The sequence below is a fragment of the Erinaceus europaeus genome, chromosome 3, assembly GCF_950295315.1.
Source record: "Erinaceus europaeus chromosome 3, mEriEur2.1, whole genome shotgun sequence".
Classification (NCBI taxonomy): domain Eukaryota; kingdom Metazoa; phylum Chordata; class Mammalia; order Eulipotyphla; family Erinaceidae; genus Erinaceus; species Erinaceus europaeus.
In genome coordinates this window covers 121,215,948-121,240,872 of record NC_080164.1, presented here as the reverse complement: position 1 = coordinate 121,240,872, position 24,925 = coordinate 121,215,948, and the positions used below count along the sequence as shown (strand labels likewise).

Sequence of the window (24,925 nt, the reverse complement as noted above, 5' to 3'; positions counted from 1 at the left end):
TGTTCAAGCCCCTGGTCCCCATTTGTAGGGGGAAAGCTTCACAACTGGTGAAGCAGGGGTCTCTCTGTCTCTCTCCTTATTTCCTCCTTCCCTCCCAATTTCTATCTATACCTAACAAACAAACAAACAAATAAATAAAATTACATAAATAAATAAAACAACAAATCAGAAGCCTGGGAGATGGCCAAGCAGGTAAACTGTGTGTATGTATGTATGCATGTATATATGTATGTGTGTATTTTCCCAGAGCACTGCTCAGTTCTGGTTTATGGTGGTGCAGGTGATTGAACCTGGGACTTTGGACTCTCTCTCCCACCTCCCTCTCAATTTTTGACTATGTCCATCCAATAAATAAATATAGTAAAAAAAATTATTTAAAAAAAAAGAAAAGAAAAGAAAATATCACACATTGGTAAGAAGGCTGAATTACAGTCTATAGACCTAGGTCCACATGAAGTTCAAAATGAAGCTCTAAATTCCGGCAGGTCCAGCTGTTTACAAAGTCTTTTTTTTTTGGTCTTTCTTTCCTTCTTAAGAAATAAATACCATCAGAAGTGTTATAATGCATAATCTTCTAAATTAACCAATGTTTTGACTAAGAATGCAATTCAGTGGCAGAGCATGTGGAATGAGACCATGAGTTAAAATCCAATCACCAAAACTGGCCCCCAACAAACAAAGAAATCAATAACAGTTTAAGAGTGTTCCTGGGAAATTTACCCTCTTGTCTCAACTTACTAAATGGTAAAATGAAACTAAGTAAATTAGCTGTACAAAGACTATCATAAAATCCATGAGTAGAATTCTGCTTGCTTTACATACCCACTGTAGGCTTAAAGTGGCGCCTACCAAATACTAAACTTTTAATAGATGCTTGTTGGAATAAATAAGTAATTCTTTTTTTGTTGTTGTTGCTGTTGTGGTTATTATTGTTGTTGTTATTGATGTCATCATCGTTGTTAGATAGGACAGAGAGAAATGGAGAGAAGAGGGGAAGACAGAGAAGGGGAGAGAAAGATAGACAGCTGCAGACCTGCTTCGCCTGTGAAGGGACTCCCCTGCAGGTGGGGAGCCGGGGCTCAAACGGGGATAAATAAGTAATTCTAAAGTACTCTATATTCTTGCAACAGTGTATCTCTACTCTCCCTTTTAGTTCATAAAAACCTCAAATTTGAAGAACTCAAGTTATTTATAGTTCGAACAAACATTAGTCTTATGGAGGTCCTACTATTCTATACATAATAGATTTATTCATTTCACATGAATATGACAATATTATGTGCTAACCACTAGGGCTAGAAAAAAAAATAGGATGTGGCACAGTAGGTGAAGTACTACTGGCCATTCAAGCATGAGGTCCTGAGTTTGATTATTAGCAGTACATTTCCAGAGTGATGGCTCTGGCTCTCTCTTTCTTGTAAATATATAAGTAAGTCTTTCTAAAAAGAACAAGACAACAAGCAGGTAATTAGAGGTGTTGAAGAAAACACCAAACTGCTATTCAGTGTTGTTTACATATATATAACTACTTTCTCTATTAAACAGATGACTTGTGATCTTTACCCTTAGTAATTAGTTTTTAGTAAGTAGAGATTTAATGAGCAAGTGGTCCGAGAGGTGGCATAATGGATAAAGCACTGGATTCTCAAGCACGAGGTCCTGGGTTCAATCCCCAATAGCACAGTGTACCAGAGTGATGTGTGGCTCGTTCATTCTCTCTCTCTCTATCCTCTCCTATCCTTTTCATTAATAAATGAGCAAAATACTTTTAAAAATAAGAAAAAGGGACCGGCTGAAGAATCCCAGTTCGAGTCTGGTTCCCCACCTGCAGGGGGGTCACTTCACAGGTGGTGAAGCAGGTCTGCAGGTGTCTTTCTCTCCTTCTCTGTTTCCCCCTCCTCTCTCCATTTCTCTCTGTCCTATCCAACAATGACAACATCAATAACAATAACAATAATAACTACAAGAATAAAAAAAAAACAAAGGTACAAAAGAGAAAATAAATATTTTTTAAAAAATAAGAAAAAGAGCTTTAGTGAGTAGAATAAAGAACTAGCAGTCTGCTGCTACCTGAACAGGAGCCTGTGAAGAAGGCTGAGAAAGCACAGTCTCTAGAATCAGAATATCCACGGCGAATCCTAAATTCACCACTTACACTTGTTTCTTCCCTGACAAAATGGTCATATTAACTACTCCAGAATTGAATGATATAAGTAGAACGCTTATTAGCATGGCACAAGACAAGTAGTCAGTAAATGTTGCCATTAGCATTGTTATACTAGGTGCTTCTACCTTTGGGAGTTCCGGAAAGAAACAAGTACACTGTCACTACATGAAGTGACAAGCCAGTGAGGATGAGGAGTAGGTGATGTAGCTCAGTGGTAGAGCAAACACTGTGCATGTACGAGAGTTCAATCTTCAGCAACAAAATACAAAACCAAAACTCAACAAACAAGAATGACAGGATGAATTTTCAGGGGACTGGGGCACTTCTCAGCCTTGAAGGAAGGGGCAAGGGAAGGGTCTAAATTCTACCAAGCATTCACATCACATGACCAGACAGTATGCAGAAAACAAAGGCAGCGGAAACAGGTGTCTGTGGAGAGTCCCCTAAACAGATCTGAAAGTAAAAAGAGCTGCTTTTTTAAAAAGGCAGAATGCTAAAACTTCTGCTTTCTATATACCTCTTAACTTTCAGAGTCTGCTAAGGTCTCCTTTCTTATGCATTATGAGGTTTCAAACTTTCCAATCTCAGCCCTACTCTTTTTTAAATTTTATTTTATTTAGTTACTTTGGATAGACACAGAAATTGAGAGGGAAAGGAAGGAGGGAGAGACAGAGACAGAGAGAGAGCTGCAGCACTGCTTCACTGCTTATGAAACTTCCCCCTGCAGGTGGGGACCAGGGCCTTGAACCCTGGACCGTGGGCATGGGGGTAATATGTGCCCGCAATGTGTGTCACATGCACCACCACCCAGCTTCATCAGCTCTACTCTCCATGCTGCACCTTGTCATGCTGTCATATCCACTTGGTATAAAAGAAGTCTAGAATCAGACATCACTAACACACTCCAAAGTAAGAATTACCACCTTGGTCAGCAGCTCTTAAATTCTGTTAAGTTTTAGGAAGACTATGAATTTTTCATATTTATTCAAATACAACCACAGTAGAGCACCTGACTATTTAGACCTGCCTTTTCAAATACTATTATTCTGTAACTGCTAAAAGCATTTCCTTTCCAGCTGGGGAAGATATCATAATGATTATGCAAAAAGACTTTCATACCTGAGACAGAAAAGAGCTCAGGTTCAATCCTTAATACCACTATAATTCAAAACTGCGTAGTGCTCTGACAAACATAAAATAAAATAGCATTTCCTTTCACCTAATTTAAAGCCAATTCTCATATTTATAATGAAAGAGACACACAGAGAAACCAGAATACTGTTCAGCTCGGGCTTATGGTGGTAGTAAGGACTGAACCTGGACCTCAGAGCCTCTGGCATGAAAGTATTTTGAATAACCATTATGCTATTTCCACAGCCCAAAGCCAATTTTTTTTTTCTTCCAGGATTATCGCTGGGGCTCGGTGCCTGAACTACGTATCCACTGCTCCCAGAGGCCACCTTTCCTATTTTGTTGCCCCTGTTGTTGCCCTTGTCACTGTTACCGTTGCCATTGCTGCTGCTGCTGTTGTTGTTGGATAGGACAGAGAGAAATGGAGAGAGGAGGGGAAGCCAGAAAGGAGGAAAGATAGACACCTGCAGACCTGCTTCACCACTTGGGAAGTGACCACCCCTGTAGGTGGGGAGCTGGGGCTAAAACCGGGATCCTTACGTTGGTCCTTGTGCTTCGTGCCATGTGCACTTAACCTGCTGTGCTACTGCTTGGCCTCCCAAAGCCTTATTTTTTATGCTTATGGTACAATACTAATTTTACCAAATTTTAAAGCCTATCCATGGATCATTTTGCACTATAGGAAAACACTTATTTCAGTGTTGGTAAACTCTGGCTAGAAAAGCAACAGTTATAATGCACTGCAAAATATATTGAAGTGGGATGCTACCTTTATTTATAATGGTTACCGGCTACCTATTGTGCAATGACAACGGAGCACCACATCTTCTAGGCAAGTATTTCAGTTATGTAAGTAATTTTCAAAAATATTAGCTAACAAGGAGACATTACGTCATTTCGTTAGATAACTATACATCTGTGTCACCAATATCCACAGACATTTCCTACCTGTAACCATCACTGGAAAATATGTTCCCTTAGCTTCTTGATAAAACTCTTCTTCTTATCTAATTTACATGAACTTGTCAAAAACAAACAAACAGGGGCTGGGTGGTGGTGCATCTGGTTGAATGCGCATGTTACAGTGCGCAAGGACCCGGGTTCGAGCCCCAGGTCCCCACCTACAGGGTGGAAGCTTCACAAGTGGTGAAGTAGGGCTGCAGGTGTATCTCTGTCTTTCTCCCTCTCTCTCTCCTCCTTGCCTCTGAATTTCTGGCTGCCTCTATCCAAGAAATAAATAAAGATAACAACAACAAAATAAAACCCTTAATTAAAGTTTAAAAAAAAATCCAAAGAAGGCAAGACACAGGGTCAAACCCCAACATGCCTTTATGCTAGCGCTGAGCAGTGCTCTGGTCTTTTTTCATAATAAAAATAAACATTAAAAAATAAAAAGTAAAGAGGGCTGGGAAAAATAGTTCACTGCTTTGCCATATAAATGACCCATGTTCAAACCCAGCCCACTACAACGAAGGAAGCTTCTGTCGTGTGGTCTCTTTCACTTTCTTACCCCTTTCTGCTTCTTTGTCTCCATTAGGCAAGAAAAGAAAAAAGATAAATAAAAGACCAATGGTTATCACAAGAGGATCAAAACAAAGTGCAAGACTCAAAGATGACAGCTAATATTCTGAAAACATTATTTTGTCAATCAGAGACACAACCTGACTTTGATAATACTACGCTAGAAGAGTACATGAACACTTAGGGAAGCTCTCAAAACTGGAAGAAAAAAAGAATGTCAACAGGGAGTCGGGCGGTAGCACGTGGCGCAAAGTGCAAGGACCTGCATAAGGATCCTGGTTCGAGCCCCCGGCTCCCCACCTGCAGGGGAGTCACTTCACAGGCGGTGAAGCAAGTCTTCAGGTATCTATCTCTCCCGCTCTCTGTCTTCCCCTCTCCTCTCCATTACTCTCTGTCCTATCCAACAATGACAACATCAACAACAATAATAACTACAACAACAATAAGACAATAAGGGCAACAAAAGGGAAAATAAATAATAATAATAAATTTTTTTTAAAAAGAACATCAACAGAATATGGGTACAAATACACAAATGGCATCAGTGCCTTCTCCTTTTAACACCAACGAGTAACCTTGTAATCATATCCACAACATGACCTCTAAGGTTAGAATGAAAAATAAAGTCATCAAGGGAGGCCAGGTGGTGGCACATCTGGTTAAGCACACACATTACAGTGTGCACGGACCCAGGTTCAAGTCCCTGGTCCCCAACTGCAGGGGTGAAGCTTCACGAGTGGTGAAGGAGGGCTGCAGGTGTCTCTCTGTCTCTCTCCCTTCCTATCGCCCCCTCCCTTCTCAATTTCTCTGTTTCTATGCAATAATAAAGATTAAAAAAAATTTTAATTTTATTTAATTTCCCTTTTGTTGCCCTTGTTTTTTATTGTTATTGTTGTTGTTATTGATGTCGTTGTTGTTCGATAGGACAGAGAGAAATGGATAGTGGAAGGGAAGACAGAGGGGGAGAGAAAGATAGACACCTGCAGACCTGCTTCACTGTCTGTGAAGCGACTCCCCGGCAGATAGGGAGCTGGGGGCTCGAACCAGGATCTTTACTCAGGTACTTGCGCTTTGCGCCAAGTGTGCTTAACCCGCTGCGCTACCACCCGACTCCCCTTAAAAAATTTTTTAAAGGCATCAAAAGTATTGCTCCAGGGGTAAGGAGGTGCACCTGGTAGAGCGCACACATCCCAATGTGCAAGGACCCAGGTTCAAATTCCTGGTCTCCACCCGCAGGGGGGAAGCTTCATGAGCAGTGACACAGTGCTGCAGGTGTCTCTCTTCCTCTCCCTCTCTGTCTTTTTAAGTTTTTTTTTAATTGTCTGTATTCACCACCATAATCCAGAGCTGAGCAGTGTTCTGATAAAAAAATATATAAAGCATAATAGTTATGCCAACAGACTCTCATGCTTGAGGCTCCAAAGTCCCAGGTTCAATTCCCCGCACCACAATAAGCCAGAGCTGAACAGTGCTCTGTTAAAAAAAATAAATAAGGGAGTCGGGCGGTAGTACAGCGGGTTAAGCGTAGGTGGCGCAAAACACAAGGACTGGTGTAAGGATCTCTGGAGCCCCTGATTCCCCACCTGCAGGGGAGTCACTTCACAAGCAGTGAAGCAGGTCTGTAGGTGTCTATCTTTCTCTCCCCCGTCTTCCTCTCCTCTCTCCATTTCTCTGTCCTATCCAACAATGACGACACCAATAACAACAACAATAACTATAACAATAAAACAACAAGGGCAACACAGAACAGTATTTGAAGAAATATCAGTGTGAATTCCTCCATATTGATGAAGACAGATGTTAAAAAAATAAATAAGCAACCTGAAAAATATACATATATATATATTTATATATATACACGTATTTATTTATTGGATAGACACAGGCAGAAATGGTGAGGGGAGGGGAAGATAGAGGAAGAGAGAGGGGCGGGGTGCTGGTACACCTGGTTGAGCCCACTTGTTACAATGTGCAAGGACCTGGGTTTGAGCGCCGTCCCCACCTGTAGGGGAAAGCTTTGCAAGTGTGAAGCAATGCTACAGATGTCTCTCTCTCTCTCCCCTCCCTCTTGATTTCTCTGTCTTTATCTAATAAACAAGTAAAGATAATAAAGAGAGAAGGGGAGGAAGGCAGAGATACCTTCAGCACTGCTTCACCACTCACAAAGCTTTCTCTCTGCAGGTAGGGACTTTGGTCTCAAGGCTGGGTCCTTGTGCATTGTAACATGAGCTAAACCAGGCACACCACCAGCCAGCTCCTCTTTCTCTCCCTTTCCTCTCAATATCAGTCTCTATCCAAAATAAATAAATATTAAAAAATAAAATGAAGTTTTTGTTAAATATATATATTGCACCAAGTGGGCTGATAGGTATTGGTAGGGAGTAAAATAGCACAGATTTACAGAACAGTCTTTCAGGCTTAAAGCAATAGAACTCCCAGGTTTAATTCTTGCACCACCATAAACCAGAGGTAAGCAGTGTTCTAGTAAATAATAATAATAAATAGTTAAGTCAGCTTGGGAGGTGGTAGTGACTAGAGTGTTGGACTTGAAAAAGCTTGAGGGGAGCTATTTACCTTTTATGTTTATAAAAAGCTTCATTTCCCCCATGATTAGACATTCCCAGCCTCAAGATTAGTCGTCCAGATTAATTCAATACACAAACTGTGGTTTTTACTAAAATTCTTAGTTAATGCTCAGTGTTAACACTGTTTCTAGTTAATAAAGGGACACTGAACTACCTCCAGCGAAAGGCAAAGGGTCCTAATCTAGGAGGAGCTGTCTCTTTAGAGCATGGGCTTGGCAGGCAAGGAATCTGGGTCAACCTCATTCTTCTGATGCTCTAACTTAGGAGAAATCATTTACAGCCATCCTTAGCATGAAAAGGAAAAAGTGGCATTTTTGCCTCACAACGGATTAAGAGTGACAATCACAACACACACACAGAGGTAATAACCAACGACGCTTAATCTTTTTTTAGGGGCTAGCTGGGAGCAGAAAAAGGAAAAGCCAGGGGCAAAGTCAGGGTCACCTGGCAGTGTGGAGAGCAGGTAATCGGTCTGCTTTGGTGTTAAAACAAAACCTCTAGCTGTGTGGGGAGAGGGGTGGGAGGGAAGGAGGTTCCCTCACTCCCCTAGGCAAGTTTCTCTTCAGAACTCACACAGCATAAGCATGTGGCATTATATCCTGCTTTGTATCTTTGATTATACTCCCAAACAATAAGACCATGTCTTTTTTAAAACCAGATTCAACTCTATTCCAAAAACCTTCTTTTAATACACACAGCCTATTTGACAACTCCACTCACTGTAAATAGCCATAAACATCTGTTGATAGAAATAGCAAAAAGGAAAGTTAAGGGGGGGGGTGAAGTCCCCCCCCCCACCCCCGATAGTGAGAGGTGGTGGAGGCCTCTCCCTGCAAATGCTATTTCATCCTGGGTGGTGTCCTTGCATGGCCACGCAACCCGGTCTTGGCTCCTGCTGTCTCTGCCCACTGGGGGAGGGGGGTGGGAGTGGGGAGAAGGCCCGGCGCATTCAGGGGCGCGGAGGGAGCGTCCAGGAAACGTGTCTGTGGGATCGTGAGGCGGCCCGGGCGGCAGCGGCCACACCTACGCGGCTCTCGGGGCGCCGGGGCTTGCGGGGCTCGCGGGGCTTGCGGGGCGCGGGCGCCGCCCCCTTCCCCACTCCCCCAGGAGCTTCTCGCCGCGACACCCAGGGGCCCGCGAGCACGTGGCGGCCGGCGAGGACGAGCGCCGGGTGGATGCAGGGACTGGAGGCCGAGCTGGGCAGGACCCCGCGGCCTGGGAGGCCAATCGCGCGGCGCCCCGAGCGCGGCCGCCCCCCTTAGTCCCGGGACAGTTGCTCCCCGCGGGCTGCCCTCGCCTCCCCCCGGCCCGGCGCCCCCTCTCGGGGCTCGGGGAGGCGGGGCTCCGCCGGCCGGCCCGACCCAGCCCTTGCCGGCCCAGGCCACCCTCTCCCCGCCGCCACTCACGGTGTTTGCCGCCGCCGCCACCGCCGCCACCGCCGCCGCCCGGGTAGCTCAGCAGCAGGAAGGGCAGCGGGGAGCCCGGCGACGGCGGGGTTCTCCAGGCGCGCTGCGGCGGCGGGCGCGCTGCGAAGCCGGCGCCCCCATCGCCCGGGTAGAGCAGGAAGAAGGGGGCGGCCACCGGCGAGTCCGGCTCCGGCTGCCCCGCGGGGGAGGCCGCCGCCCGCCCCGTGTCGTCGCCGGGCTCCGCGCTCCCCGCTGGAGCTCCGCGCGGCTCCTCCAGCCGCGGCTCCCCGCCCCTCGCCGGCTCCTCGCTGCAACTTTCCGCGCCGGCGGCGAGCGGCGACTGGGTCTCGGCCATGCTCGCTCCTTCCTCTGTCGCCGCCTCCGACGCGACGCGCGCCCGGGCCTGGGCGGGGGGAGCCGGGGGTCACGGCGGGGAGCAGCCGCCCCGTCCCGTCCGCGCCGCCGCCGCCGCCACCTTTCTCCTTGGCTGCCAGCCGGCGTCTGGGCTCCGCCGCTCGCTCCACAGCCCGCCCAGCCGGGGTCCGAGCCCGAGGGAGGGAGGGGCGGCCCCGCCCGACGGCGCGGTGAGTCTACCGGCCGCCTCCGCGCCGGCTCCCCAGCCTGCGCCGGCTCCCCAGCCTGCGCCGGCTCCCCTAGGGGGCGCGTCCGTCGCTTCCCGCCGCCCCTCTTTGCGCTTCCCCCCGCGGCAGCGCGGCTCTCGCTCCCGGCCCCGTCCTTCCCTCGCCCTCCTGGGCCGCCCGGGGCACCCCCTTCCCCAGCTGGTGGTCCCCTGAAGGGGGGGACCTGTCGTTTAGGGTGTGACCCCCCCCAACTTTCTCGCTAGCACAGAGGCTCACACATCTGGGCTGAAGAACAGCGAAAGCTAATTTTAAAAAAGGACTGCCTCCTCCTCCCCCAGGATAAAACTGCCTTTCGCACATGAGGAACTTTAATAACCGTTGATTCACGGTTTTTTGACTCGAGCTTTTTTATGGGAGAAATCCGAAGTGGATGTCTTCCTTCCACTGCTTCTTTTGTTCCTTGTCATGTGCATTTGTGTAGAAATCTGATATTTGCTTTGACTGACTCTCGTTTTCTAAGGGTGTTGCAGGTGCGTATTTTTTTAACCAAACGTTTCAAGCCAAACAGTTTAGGATTTATGTGACTAAGCAGCTGTTAGAGGCCCACAGCTCTCACCCTTATGACGTCTCTGTCTTCGCTTGTAATTGGCCACTCTTGGCTTTATTTTGGATATTTGAATCAGTGATCATTGATCCAGTAATTTCCATCAGTACTCATTTTCTTCTCTAATAAAAACAATTTCCAGCTACCCTAGTGATTTCTTACCCTGAGTACCGTGGTCCCCCTGTACTTCCTACCTGATTGGCTTTGTGTGCCGGTTGCACAATGTTGGCATAGAATCCATGTTGACAACATGAACGATCACTGTTGTGTAACATTTTGCCCACCTGCTTTTCTCCCTGGTCTGTCTTTTCTGGCAAGGAAGTTTTGCATCTCTGGAAGGAAAAGTAAATCTTTTTGTTACCCCTTCTGTAAGTCACTCTTGATATTACCAACAGAAATTAATATGAGAATTGTAATGCGCTTCACTAAGTCTCTCGAGATGTTTACAAGAATCTAATTCTAAGCAGTCAAGAAATTTTCTAGTAACTTTTCAGTTTATAATTTGCAATTCCTAAAAGTCAAAAAACGTCTTTATCAAAGCTCATACTCACCAAGACTGAAAGGAAAAGTTCCAACAACTTCTAAAATACTAAAGCTTTTAAATTTCCCTGACCTGTTGATCCAGCCCTGCTTATTCCTTGAATAAGTTATCCCTTCTTTGAGCCTGGTTTCCTCTTCTGGAAGGTGATTATATTACTTTATTCATATAGATAGGAGAATTAAGACATACAAGTTTCAAGACATAGTAAAATTTCTAAAACAGCATCTGTCTTAGGGTAAAATTATATTAGCTTTATTATGTCAATTTGACAAACTAGCATTGATTTGCAATAATAAACCATTGAGAAAGTTTTTAATTATATCTTTGGCGTCTTAGAAGTGTTGGAACTTTTCCTTTTAGTCTTGGTGTGTCTTGAAAAAAGCATATTTTGTGGTCCGGGACGTGGCACAGTGGATAAAGCCCTTGGCTCTCAAGTGTGATGTCCTGAGTTCAAGCCCCGGCAGCACATGTACCAGAGTGATGTCTGGTTCTTTCTCTCTCCTATCTTTCTCATCAATAAATAAAATCTAAATATAAAAAAAAGAAAAAAGCATATTTTGCATTTTAGGAATTGCAAACTATAAGAGAAAGACTAAATTATATATGTATATATATCCTACATATGAATATACTAAATTATGTATACATATACATCCAGTTATATATGATTATATATATATATATATATATTTTTTGCCTCCAGGGTTATTGCTGGGGCTCAGTGCCTGCACCATGAATCCACTGCTCCTGGAGGCCATTTTTTCCCACTTTTTGTTGCCCTTGTTGTGATTATTACTGTTATTTTTTTATGTTGTTCATTGTTGGATAGGACAGAGAGAAATGGAGAGAGAAGGGGAAGACAGAGAGGGGGAGAGAAAGACAGACACCTGCAGACCTGTTTCACCGCCTGTGAAGCGACTCCCCTGCAGGTGGGGAGCCGGGGGCTTGAACTGGGATCCCTACACCAGTCCTTGTGCCTTGTGCCACATGCACTTAACCTGCTGCGCTACTGCCCAACCCCCCATGATTATATTTAAAAAAAATTATTTTAATGAGAGACCAGACTACTGCTTACCTCTGGCTTATGATGTAGAGGATTGAATGTGGGGACTTTAGAGCCTGAGGCATGAGGTTTTTTTTGGTCTTTTTTTAGGCATAATTATTATGCTATCTCCCCTGTCTCATTTGTTACATTTCAAAGGCACATATCAAAAAACTAGTGTAAGGACTCAATCTGGTTATTGAAATCCCTTCTGAAGCATCAGAAACTGCACTCAATTCCAGTGGGTTAAAAACTCAGATTTTGGGCTTCCAAGCCCAGTCCTCACCTGTAGGGAGGAAGCAGCACAAGCTATAATAAAACAAGTGCTTCAAGTGTCTCTCTCAATCTCTCCCTCCCTTCTCAATTTCTCTCAATCCTATCAAATTAAAAAAAGAAAAAAGGCTGGGTAGTGGTGTACCTGGTTGAGTGCACACACTACAGTGTCCAAGGACTGGGGTTTGAGCCCCCTCCATCTGTGGAGAGAACACTTCACAAGCAGTGAAGCAGTTCTGCAGGTATCTTTCTCCCTGTATATCTCCCCCTGCCTTCTCAATTTCTTTCTGTCATAGTAAATAAAAAAGGAAGGGAGGGAGGGAGGTAAGAGAGAAAAAATGGCCACCAGGAGCGGTGAATTCATAGTGCTGGCACAGAGTACCAGAGATAAGCCTGGTGGCAAATTTTTTTAAAGCGTATTAACAATTTCGACCACTATAGACTGACTAGCAAGTAAAAATGTTGACTTCAGGGACCAAGCGGTGACACTTTTGGTGGAATGTTACAATGCTCAGGGATGTAGGTTCAAACCCATGGTGCCCACCTTCAAGGGGTAAGCTTTGCAAGTGGTGAAGCAGTGTTGCGGATGCCTCTCTATCTCCCTTTTCCCTCTCAATTTTTCTTGGTTTATCCAATAAATAAATGAAATATATATATATATATATATATATAAAGTTGACTTCATAAAACCTGTGATGCTTCTCTCCTGCAACTACCCCCATGTGGGAAGGGATGGGATTCAAATCCAGACCCTGGCACACAGTAATGTATATACTTCACTGGGTGAACCACCATCTGACCTACACACAAATACACACAAAAACTTTTTTTTCTCCTCCAGGTTTATCGTGGCGGCACAGTGGGTGTCTACATTACAAATCCAGTGCTCCTTTGGCCATTTTTTCAATATTTGGGGTAGGACAGAGAGAAATTGAGAGGGAGAAGGGAAGACAGAGAGGGAGAAAGACACCTGTAGAACTGATTCACTGCTTGTGAACGACGCCCCCTGCAGGTGGTCCTTGCGCTTCCTATTATGTGTGCTTAAAATGGTGCGCCACCACCCAGCCACCACCTCCATTTTCCCCTTCACTGTTGATTTCTGTCTCTATCCAATTAAAAAGGGGGGGGGGCGGGGCTGCTACAATGCCCAAGGACCCAGGTTCAGTCCCCCAGTTCCCACCTGCAGGGGGCAAGCTTTGCAAGTAGTGAAGCAGTGCTGCAGGTGTCGGGCTTTCTCCCTATCTCCCCAACTCCTTTGTCAATTTCTGTCTCTATCCAACTAAATAAATTTTTAAAAATTTATTTATTTATTTTCCCTTTTGTTGCCCTTGTTGTTTATTTTAGCATTATTGTGGTTATTCATGTGGTTGCTGTTGGATAGGACAGAGAGAAATGGAGAGAGGAGGGAAAGACAGAGAGGTGGAGAGAAAGACACTTGCAGACCTGCTTCAAGCTTGTGAAGCGACTCCCCTGCAGGTGGGGAGCCGGGGGCTCGAACCGGGATCCTTTAGCCAGTCCTTGAGCTTTGCGCCACGTGCGCTTAACCTGCTGCTCCACCGCCCGGCTCCCGTAAATAAAATTTTTTAAAAAATTATTTATTTATTTATTCCCTTTTGTTGCCCAAGTTTTATTATTGTAGTCATTATTGTTGTTGTTATTCATGTCATCATTGTTGGATAGGACAGAGATACGTGGAGAGAGGAGGGGATGACAGAAAGGGGGAGAGAAAGATAGACACCTCCAGACCTGCTTCACCTGCAGGTGGGGAGCCGGGGGCTCAAACCGGGATCCTTATGAGGTCCTTGCACTATATGCCACCTGAGATTAGCCCGCTGCACTACCACCCGACTCCCATAAGTAAAATATATACATATTTTTTGTTTCTAAGATTTATATATTTATTCTTTTAATTTATAAAAAGGAAACATTGACAAAACCATATAATAAGAGGGGTAAAACTCCACACAATTCCCACCACCAGATCTCCATATCCCATCCCCTCCCCTGATAGCTTTCCTATTCTTTATCCCTCTGGGAGTATGGACCCAAAGTCATTGTGGGATGCAGAAGGTGGAAGGTCTGACTTCTGTGATTACTTCCCTGCTGAACATGGGCATTGACAGGTCAATCCATACTTCCAGCCTGCCTCTCTCTTTCCCTAGTAGGGTGGGAAATGTGTCCCTAGCAGAGCTCCAGGACACATTGGTGGGGTTGTCTGTCCAGGGAAGTCTGGTTGGCATCATACTAGCATCAGGAACCTGGTGGCTGATAAAAGAGACTTAACATACAAAGCCAAACAAATTGTTGACCAATCATGGACTTAAAGGCTGGAATAGTGCAGATGAAATGTTGGGGCCCTCCATTTTGTAGATAGCTAGTAGGCATATTTTAGTTTTATTCCAAAGGGCCTGTGGCTATACTAGAGTTTTTTTTTTTTTTTTTTTTTTTTTTTCCCTGAGCCTGAAATCTGATATGCAGGTGGATCCTAATTATTGTCTGGGGAGATGATGTCATGGCTGGAAGAAGGACCAGAAAGCTGGATCAGGGAAGAGAGTAGTTCCCTAATATGGGAAAGAGGTATAAATATTGTTGACTGTAAACCCCATTGATTTGATGTGATCTGGGGCCCATAATCACCTTAGTAGCCTATGTGACCTCTGCATCCCTGTAGATCTGAGCTCATATTCTGTGGTCATGAGTAGGAACATTCCAAGCTGCCCCAATATCAGGACTCATCTTCCTCAGGTGTAGCATAGAGTATGTTGTTCAGACTCCATTCAGAGGATGGAACATTCTCTACCATTGTTGATACAAGTTGAGGGCAAGGTACTATGGGGGTCCCACAAAGGGTTCTATTGTGTTGTTCCTGATAAGAGATGACCAGTAACAATGGAGAGAGGGTTTTTTTTTTGAGGTTTAGGCCCATCATGTCTGTTTGGGAATCTCAGGACTCCCTGAATAGGGCCCCAGCTGTTGGGGAGGCCTGATAGTAACTAAAGAGTCATCATTAAAGTATGCCAGTCTCTTGCCCTTATTCAGCTTTTACAGTCCTTGCTTTGATGAGTTTAGCTTTGGAGTGAGTGAGAGAACTGTACTAGGAAGTAGGTGACGAAGGTATCTAAGTCTAATTAAATACTATTTCACTAGGAATTTTATACTGACTCACTGCAGACTACTGTGTATTTTTGCTTTCAGGTATATATTTTGCCCTAGTTTGTGGATACATGTGAACATATGCTCTATCGCATGGGAACTGGTCTATATCTAGGTTTTGGGACTTTGTTAGGAAGTGAACTGCCTGGAATGGAATTAGAGAATACTATGAAAGGAAAGGAAAAGTCTCACCTGAGTAATGAGGCTGAAGGGTTGACATTCCATGCCTGAAGTCTCTGGACACAGTCTGAAGTGAAGCATGCTGAGGTGGTACTTGTATTGATTAGGTTGGGATCAGCGGATGCAACATCATTTGGTATGAATTGAGAGAAGCATGCAGGAAAGTGAATCCCATCCTAGAGGTTGCAGAACTAGGGGAAATATAGGCTCTATAGAGGAAATGGGAAGGTTCCTGCTGTCTTCGGGTTAAGAAGACAATAGATAGTTATTGGTATAATCACATTATTTGGTAATTGGGCTAACTTTGAAATATCCCTTTCTTAGGATTTGCTGTATCATACACAACATCACCATAATTTATGTCCTTTGACATTATTTGTATATAGCTGTGCCAAAGAAAAATATTTTTAAGAATTTAAATAAGGTCAGTAAATGCATGTGTGCTTCCCCTATTGTGGGTAAAAATGTCCAGAGTCCTGATAAATTACTTAAAAAAAAAAGTCAGTAATCAGCTAAGAGAGCTACCAAATTAACAAAATATGAAATACTTCTTGTTTCTAGCTAGCAAAACTATCTTCAGGTATTGGGAATATTGATATGCTGTGATGTTTTATCTAGTCCCAGGCCACTGTTTTTTTCTTTTTCTTTGATAGTGAGACTAGGTACAGAGGGATGGAGACAGTGGAGGTGAGACACATTCTCCTTTGAAGGTTATTTCCTCCAGGTAGGGACTGAGGGCTTGAACCCACCACCTGACCCCAGCGATCTGCATTTTATTACTTACTTCACCAGAGCATTTCACAGCTCTGAGTTATGGTAGTGCAGGAGATTGAATCCAAGACCTCTGGGACCTCAAGCATGAAAGTTGTTTACCTAACCACTATGCTCTCTCCCCAGCCCCAAGTATCTACATTTAAGATCCACTAATCCTTAGGTAATTTGGATAAAGAACCTAAAGACCTAAAGAATAAATGAACTTTAGGGCTGGGGTAAATAGCATAATGGCTATGCAAAGAGACTCTCATGCCTGAGGCTCCAAAGTTCCAGGTTCAGTCTCGTGCACCACCATAAGCCAGAGCTGAGCAGTGTTCTGGTTATAGAAAATATTTAAAAAAGTAAATGAGGGAGTCGGGCTGTAGCGCAGCGGGTTAAGCGCAGGTGGCGCAAAGCACAAGGACCGGCATAAGGATCCCGGTTCGAACCCCGGCTCCCCACCTGCAGGGGAGTCGCTTCACAGGCGGTGAAGCAGGTCTGCAGGTGTCTGTCTTTCTCTCCTCCTCTCTGTCTTCCCCTCCTCTCTCCATTTCTCTCTGTCCTATCCAACAACGACAACAACAATAATAACTACAACAATAAAACAACAAGGGCAACAAAAGGGAATAAATAAAATAAATATTAAAAAAAAAGTAAATGAACTTTCAAGTGGTGTAAATTCACATAAAATGGATTAACTGGGGCCAGGCAGTGGCACACCTGGTTAAGGGCACATGTTAGCATCCACTAATCCAGGTTGAAGTCTGGTTTCTACCTGCAAAGGGGCTAAGCTTAACAAGTGGTGAAGCAGCGCTGTGGGTGTTTCTTTCCCTATTTCCCCTCTCCCTCTCTGGTTCTCCCTGTCCTACCAGGTGTGATTCTAGACACATCTGAATTATTTAAATGGTTAGCACAATCATATATTATTAAATGTGAAGAAAGTAGGATAGAGAGGTTAAGTAGATCAAAGTGAAGTTGAAATTTAAACATATTCTGGCTCCACAGGTCTAACTTTTCATTGCTAAACTGTATCATCTTTCAGATTTATCTATTTATGAGAGACAGAAAGAGAACAAGAGTATCACTCTGGCACAGGTGATACTATTGCACCTCCTCAAGGGCCGCTAAACTGTATTTTATGAATATTTTGTTCTGGGGTAGATAGCATAATGGTTATGCAAAGAGACTCTCATGCCAGAGACTCCAAACTTCCAGTTTGAATACCCTACACCACCCACCACAAATCAGAGCTGAGCAGTGCTTTGGGGGAAAGTGTTTTATTCATTCCACATTGAAAAAAAAATTTTTTTTTTTCAGTTAAAAAATGTTGATTCTTCAGGCTGGGGATATGGATCAAACTACCTAAGTCCATCTCCAGCAGAGAAGCAATCAAATAAGTCAGACCTTCTATCTTCTGCACCCCATAAAGAATTTTGGCCCATACGCCCAGAGGGATAAAGAATAGAGAACCTTCCAATGGAGGGGACGGGACATGGAACTCCAGTGGTGTGAACTGTATGGAATTGTACCCCTGTTATCTTACAAGCTTGTTAATCATTATTAAATCACTAATACATTTTTTTAATGTTGACTCTTATGTTTTAATGTTTAAAAAGACATTTATATATTGAGAGAACTTGAGTATCATTCTGGCAGATGTGAAGTGGGGATCAAACTCAGGACTTCAAGCATGCAAGTCCTGTATTGATGTGCCATCCCCCAGACTGAAAATTATTAAATATTAAATATTTAAATATTAATACTTTAAGCTTCACTTAGAAGCAAGTACAAAATCTCCACTCTTAAAAACGAGTAGCTGTTGGGAGTCGGGTGGTAGTGCAGCAGGTTAAGCACAGATGGTGCAAAGTGCAAGGATAGGTTCAAGCCCCCGGCTCCCCACCTGCAGGGCAGTTGCTTCACAAGTGGTGAAGCAGGTCTGCAGGTGTCTTATCTTTCTCTCCTCCTCTTTGTCTTCCCCTTCTCTCTCCATTTCTCTCTGTCCTAGCCAGCAATGACAATAATAACTACAATAAAACAACAAGGGCAACAAAAGGGAATAAATATTTTAAAAAATGAACAGCTCTTGGGCCGGGCAGTGGTGCATCGGGTTAAGCGCATATAATACATAAGCTCAGGGACCCGCTCAGGGATCCCAGTTTGAGCCCCCGGTTCGCCCAGGTGCGGGTGGAGGTGTGTGTGGGGGGGTCGCTTCACAAGCGGTGAAGTAGGTCTGCCACTGTCTTTCTCCCTCTCTGCCTCTCCCCTCCCCTCTTAATTTCTCTGTCCTATCCAATAAAATGGAAAAAATAGCCACTAGAAGCAGTGGATTCATAGTGCTGGCACCGATGAATTGTCCCAGGAATAACTTTGGAGGCAAAAAAAAAAAAAGTATTTGTCTAAACCAGTTTGTCAGTGAGGGAAGGAGCTTTCAGTTCGAGCCAGCTCCCCATTGTGTCATGAGTCCCCTAGTTTCTCCCTCCCCCAGATCGGATCAATGCTAATCACACCATATTTCACTCCACAGACTTGAACTGCCTTTAGGAAAAGCCCCTATATGAATTCAGAGGCCGCTGCAAGCTGAATTGGGACTGGAGTGCGGACTTGTGTCCACACAAAGCCTAGGTGTTAGATTTTGAGTAGGACGTCAGTGGAATCTGTTATGACAAATACCCACCCCTCACTGCACTGTAAAGACCAAAGGCACCTGCACCTCCATGCTCTCCTGTTCAGAAAACTGAGCACAGGCAGAGGGTCGATAGAATAATGGTTATGCAAACAGACTCTCATGCCTGAGGCTCCAAAGTCTCAAATTCAATCCCCTGTACCACCATAAGCCAGAGCTGAACAATGCTCTGGTTAAATAAAAAATAGGGAGTTGGGCGGTAGTGCAATGGGTTAAGCACAGGTGGTGCAAAGCTCAAGGACTGGCATAAGGATTAGAGGCCCCTGCTCCCCACCTGGGACGGGCGGGGGGGGGGGGGGGGGTGGCTTCACAAGTTGCGAAGCAGGTCTGTAGGTGTCTATCTTTCTCTCCCCCCTCTCTCCATTTCTCTCTGTCCTATCCAACAATGACATCAATAACAAAAATAACTACAACAATAAAACAAGGGCAACAAAAGTGAATAATAATAATAATAATAAAAAAAACAGAAAATTGAGCCTGCCTGCAAGGCTTGGTCCCTGTAGCTCTGGGCAGGCCAGCCTGGGCTCCCTCATCCCAGATGTGGCTCTGTGCCCACCGGACCATTTTGTAGATCTGTGCTTTTTAATAAAGCATGTACAGTAAGCACCACCCTCCCCCCCCAAAAAATGAATAGTTGAAAAAAATAAAATTTGGAAAATATAGCTGAAGCACAATAGAAAAAAAATGCACTTTAAGCAAAATTTAAAATACAGATGTAAACATTTGAATAGGGCTAACTTTTTCTATACTATTGTTATTTAAGATTTACTCATGATATATATCCTAAGGAATCCAACACATCCATCCAAAAAGATCTGTGTACACATATGTTCTTGGCAGCACAATTTGTAATAGCCAAAACCTGGAAGCAACCCAGGTGTCCAACAACAGATGAGTGGCTGAGCAAACTGTGGTATATACACACAATGGAATACTACTCAGCTGTAAAAAATGGTGACTTCACCGTTTTCAGCCGATCTTGGATGGACCTTGAAAAAATCATGTTGAGTGAAATAAGTCAGAAACAGAAGGATGAATATGGGATGATCTCACTCTCAGGCCGAAGTTGAAAAACAAGATTAGAAAAGAAAACACAAGTCGAACCTGAAATGGAATTGGAGTATTACACCAAAGTAAAAGACTGGGGTGGGTGGGTGGGTGGGGAGAATACAGGTCCATGAAAAATGATGAATGAAATAGTGGGGGTTGTATTGCTAAATGGGAATCTGGGGAATGTTATGCATGTAAAAAAAAAAAAAGAAGTAGAAACGCAAAGCAGAAATTGACTGAGTTTGGAGTATGGCACCAAAGTAAGAAAGCAGAAGTATACTAGAGTTTGCAGTGAGTACCTCCCTAATACTTCCTCTCCACTTTTCCAAGCTTTGGGTCCATGATTGCTCAACAATTTGTTTGGCTTTGTATGTTAACTCTCTTTTTAGTCACCAGGTTCCAGGTGTCATCAGGATGCCGGCCAGACTTCCCTGGATTGAAGACACCACCAATGTGTCCTGGAGCTCAGCTTCCCCAGAGACCCATCCTACTAGGGAAAGAGAGAGGCAGACTGGGAGTATGGACCGACCAGTCAACGCCCATGTTCAGCGAGGAAGCAATTACAGAAGCCAGACCTTCTACCTTCTGCAACCCTCAATGACCCTGGGTCCATGCTCCCAGAGCGATAGAGAATGGGAAAGCTATCGGGGGAGGGGGTGGGATTATGGAGATTGGGTGGTGGGAATTGTGTGGAGTTGTACCCCTCCTACCCTATGGTTTTGTTAATTAATCCTTTCTTAAATAATTAAAAAAAAAAAAAAAAGATTTACTCATGAGAAATGATAGGACAGAAAGAACCAGACATTGCTCTGGTACATGTGCTGCTGGGGATTGAACTCAGGACCTCACACTTGAGTCCAATGCCTTATACACTGTGCCACCTCCCAGACCAAGGTACTTGTTTACTTAATGAATAAATGAGTGTGAATCACTGTATTTTAGTTAGTGTGCTGAACACTGTGGCTGGTAAAACTGACAGATCCCACAGGCCTCTCAGTGGCTTGGTAAGTGGTGTTGTGGCAGGTGTGAGGTCTGAGTTTGATCTCTGGCATCATATGTACTAGCATGATGTTCTCTCGGAATAAAACTCTTTCCTCACTCTAAGCTGTCCACCTGTGCTTCTCACCCATACAAATCTGTAGTTTCTGTCTTCGCCCAGGTTTGTTTGAGTTGTTAGTGTCTTATGGAAATGTTTGCCAGTTTATTAAAGGGTAACAGTCAGATGAAACACCTAGCTAGGTCTGGGATGGTTAACAATGCAGAAGCTTCCATAATTGGAATTCGGGTGCATTACTTATCATCAGGTAGGTGGACACGTTCATCCATTTGGATATTCCTGAACCCCACACTTCTGGAATTTTATGAAGTCCTCATTCGATCAGTTAATGACTTCACTCTATGACCCTCTCTTGAGGAATGGAGGAGGGTGGCAGAGGCAAGGCTGAAAATTCCAAGTTTCTAATGACTTAGTCTTTCTGCTGGCCAACCCCCACTCAACAGCCTACTCAGCCTTGCCTCTTTAGAACTATGAATCCACTGCTCCTAGAGGCCATTTTCTCCATTTTGCGGTTGTTGTCATTGTTGTTGTTGCTGGATAGGACAGAAAGAAATTGAGAGAGGAGGGAAAACCAGAGAGGGGGAAAAGATAGACACCTGCCAACCTGCTTCATCGCTTGCGAAGAGACTCCCCTGTAGGTGGGGAACCAGGGGCTAGAACTGGAATCCTTACACTGATCCTTGTGCTTGACCTGCTGCCTACCATCCAACCCCCATCTCACAGCTCTTAATCACAGTTTTATCACTTCTCCAGGGTAGAAATACTACTACCAGGTAAGTTTGGAAAATGGGTCAGTTATCAAGTAATTAAAATTTAACCAAGTCAATTCATTTGCAAACTTGTACTTTGGGGAGCTGGTGGTGGTGCACCCTGTTAAGTGCAGAAATTATCATGTACAAGGATCTGGGTTCAAGCCCATTTCCCACACATGGAGGGAAGTTTTGTGAGTGGAGGAGCTGGTCTGCTGGTCTCTCTCTCTCCCTATCTCCCCTTTCCTGTCAATTTTTCTCTGTCCTGTCAAGTAAATAGGAAGAAAAAAATAAATGAAAAAATGACTGCTAGGAGCCATGGATTCCTAGTGCCAGCACTGAGCCATAGCAATAGCCCTGGTGGCAAAACAACAACAAAAAACAACAAAAAACACCTGTACACAGAAAAGGAAGTATTGGCTAGGCCTTCATGCCAGAGACTGGGCTGAAATCCTGACTCTGCTACTTAAGTTTATGACCTTGAAAAAGTAACTTTTGCCAGTTTCATCATCTTTAAAATACAACTAGAATTTGCCACATAAAGGTTTTTGTGACAAAGTATAAAAAAGTACCTTAGTAATGTTAGTTGCATTTTCAACTTACTCTTCTTTGTAAGAAATCAAAAGACTTAAAGAGTTAAGACTTTTGTAGTTTCCTTAACATTCTTCCCATTTCCTTCTCTGGCATTTTAAATAATTTTTAAGTTCATCATCTCAACATCTTCCCTCTGCTGTAAAGACCAGAGTAGCTGTAAAAAAAAAGTAATCTGGATGGGGCCAAGTGCATATTACGATGCACAGGGACTTGGGTTCAAGCTCCCAGTTCTCTCCTGCAGCTTCACAAATGGTGAGGCTGCCTCTCTATTACACCCTCCCCCCCTTGATTTCTGGCTGTCTCTATCCAATAAATAAAGATAATAAAAAATGTAAGTTTGCTACCACTTGATATAGCCACTTACCTAGAAGTAACCAGATTAAATTTTCAGTAAACAGAAATGGAATTTTTATCTTATTTGCTACATTAAGGACCTGTAGAAAATATTCACAATAGAATTAAGGCATATATTTTAACCAAAGTTCCTCTTCATTTCTAAGCTTTTACCATGTAGAATATACAAAATGCTTACTATTAAATTCACTTATTAAGCACCCAACCCAAGACTTCTAATTATGTAAATGAAATATGGCCAAACTATTTCATTGGTTTTTTTCCAAAGTGCATTCTTTTCACTTTATTAAAAAAATAATTGTTCACCACAAATAGGTATGAAGGTTTTTCTAGGCTTGACAGAAAATTAAACTTTTTTAAATCACTATCTTTTCCTAAACACTTTCATATTGCTCCCACAGTTGTTGATGTCACCCTCAGTATAAATCCAAGGGCAAATAAATCGAACAATAGCCAATAAACTTCAGTTGACAGAAAAAAAAAATTAACAATGCTAAAGTCATATTCTAATACAATCAATTCACTAGTAAACAAACAAACAACAAGGGTATTGACCCAGAATCAGTACCAATAACCACAAGGTCAGCAGGCCCTTTATTTAAGTTTAATGCTCTTTTTAACTCCCGCACGGATGCCGGAAAGTTCCCCGCTGTATCGCTGTTCTTCTCTGCGCACTTCGCGAACCTGGCCCCTCCGGCGAATCCTGGCCCTTCGGAACTTCTCCCGGTGTTTCACTCTGGGGTTGCGATCGATCTTCTTCCTCCTAGGCGTGAGTCCCCGGTTTTTAGCTATCTGGTAGGTAATGGCTCTCTTGGCATTTGGATCTTCGAGAGCCGCTTCTTCGGCATCCCTTTCCTCCTTCTTTCTCTTTAACTTCTGCTTGTCTTCCATCTCTTGGTAGTAACTCAACGCGGCTTCTTCCTCCAGGTCGGAGCCGTCGCCGACCTGGGTGACAGCTGCGCTGCCTGTTGCCCGTCTGGGTTTGGCTCTGGTCAGTTTTGCTTTGGGGTCAGTCCCATCCCTCAGTGCCAGGAGACAGCGGATCTCCGGGGTCAGCTGCTGGTCCACGGGCGCCAGCTGGTTGATGAGGTTCCGGTAGGTCACCAGCCTTTCGATGACGGGGTGTCCGCTGGCGGGGATTCTCCGGGCTTTCAGGACCAGGTAGAAACTGATGTTGGCGCAGTAGTTGAGGTAGAGGTGGTACTTGGTCCTCAGGTACTGACTCCCGCGGCCGGGCGCGATGACCCCCTGCTCCGCCATCTGCAGCAGGGGCTCCAGCTCGTCGCTCACCTCCGTCAACTTGGCTTTCAGGTCGTCCAGCAGCTCCAGCAGCTCCGGCGACTCCTTGCGCAGCATCTTCAGCTTCTCTTTCACGGAAACTTTCGCCAGGTCCTTGGCGACCCGCGTCTCGGCCTCCTCCGGCCGCGACACTGGCTTCGCAAAGGCCTCCACCCAGGTGACCCCGAAGTCGTCCTCCTGCAGGGCCTGGGCCAGGCGGCGCTGAATCAGCTGCGCCTCCTCCTCCTCCTCCCGCTCCTCCTCCTCCTCCTCCTGCTGGCTCCGCCGGCCCCGCGCCTTGGAGCCGCCGTAGTCCGTGTCGTAGTAAAGCTTCTTCCTCTGACCCCACGATAAACTGGGGTCCGCCGAGGCCTCCGCCTCACTGTGCTCGGAGCTCCCACCGCCATCATCATCATCGTCGTCGTCGTCGTCGTCCCGCTCACTGTCTCCATCTTCCTCGTCCTCAACATCGAGCGCCATCACCTCCTCCTCGTCGTCCTCGTCCTCGTCCCCGCTCTCCGTCGCGTCCCAGCCCTTGGCCAGGGCGGCCCGGGCTCGGGCCTCGTGGAAATGGTCGACCTGGTCCTGGAAGTAGCTGGGGTCTCCCGGCGACGGCGGCGGGTCCATATCGTTGTCGTTCACGTCCGCGGCGCCGTGTGCGGCCTTGGCTCGCACAGCAGCCCATTTGGCCGCTCCGCGACGCCGGGATCGCCCCACCATCGTTCACTGGCGCCGGCCTCCCCGTCACTTCAGACCCCGGCGCTCAAGCCAAGAGCTCCGGCGACACGCGTCTATAAGCTGCCACGCGCCCGCCAACCACGCGTTCGAGCGGACGCTCTGCCAGCCGGCCTGTGGCCGCCGGTGGAAACTCCTTCCGGCCTCCAGAACGCTCTCCGAAAAGCGTGGAACCGGACTTCCGTTCGGCGCGGGGTCATCCATTCCGCTGAGTTTACCCGTCCGTGTAGAAAACAGCCGGAAAAGGAAATTTCGTTCCCCTGAGCCATTCTGGGAGAAGTCTGTTCTCGCGATCTTTGTAAGCGTGGTTGGGAGCGGGATCGTGACGCGAGCCCGCGACCAGATTTCGGAGGCCAGTAGAGGGTGTTCTACCTCCACGCTTAGGAGACCTCCCGGCCGGACCACCGAGCCGCGCGCCCACGTGCTGTCTCCAGCCACTCAAACCAAATGCTGGTTTTGGTGTGGTCCGTGAATCTACTTTTCTCGGG

At 45.2% G+C, this 24,925-nt stretch overlaps 2 protein-coding genes across 9 annotated transcripts in view; both read right to left on the bottom strand.

Annotated features, from left to right (window-relative positions):
* RUFY3 (RUN and FYVE domain containing 3) overlaps positions 1 to 9,360 on the bottom strand; it is a 103,804-nt gene extending 94,444 nt beyond the window's left edge. For all 8 annotated transcript variants that reach the window (XR_009548997.1, XR_009548998.1, XM_060187825.1 and 5 more), the window contains exon 1: positions 8,811 to 9,360. Coding sequence is in view for 6 of the 8 variants with exons in the window: in XM_060187825.1 (XP_060043808.1) it covers positions 8,811 to 9,165 (355 nt within the window). In the remaining 2 variants the exon portion in view is untranslated. The remainder of the gene's footprint in view (positions 1 to 8,810) is intronic.
* A 13,319-nt stretch (positions 9,361 to 22,679) lies between these two features.
* On the bottom strand, positions 22,680 to 24,628 carry UTP3 (UTP3 small subunit processome component). Its single transcript, XM_007523531.3, has one exon. It carries the CDS (start codon positions 24,420 to 24,422, stop codon positions 23,019 to 23,021), a length of 1,404 nt encoding a protein of 467 aa, XP_007523593.1. The 5' UTR covers positions 24,423 to 24,628; the 3' UTR covers positions 22,680 to 23,018.
* Between the last annotated feature and the right edge of the window lie 297 nt (positions 24,629 to 24,925).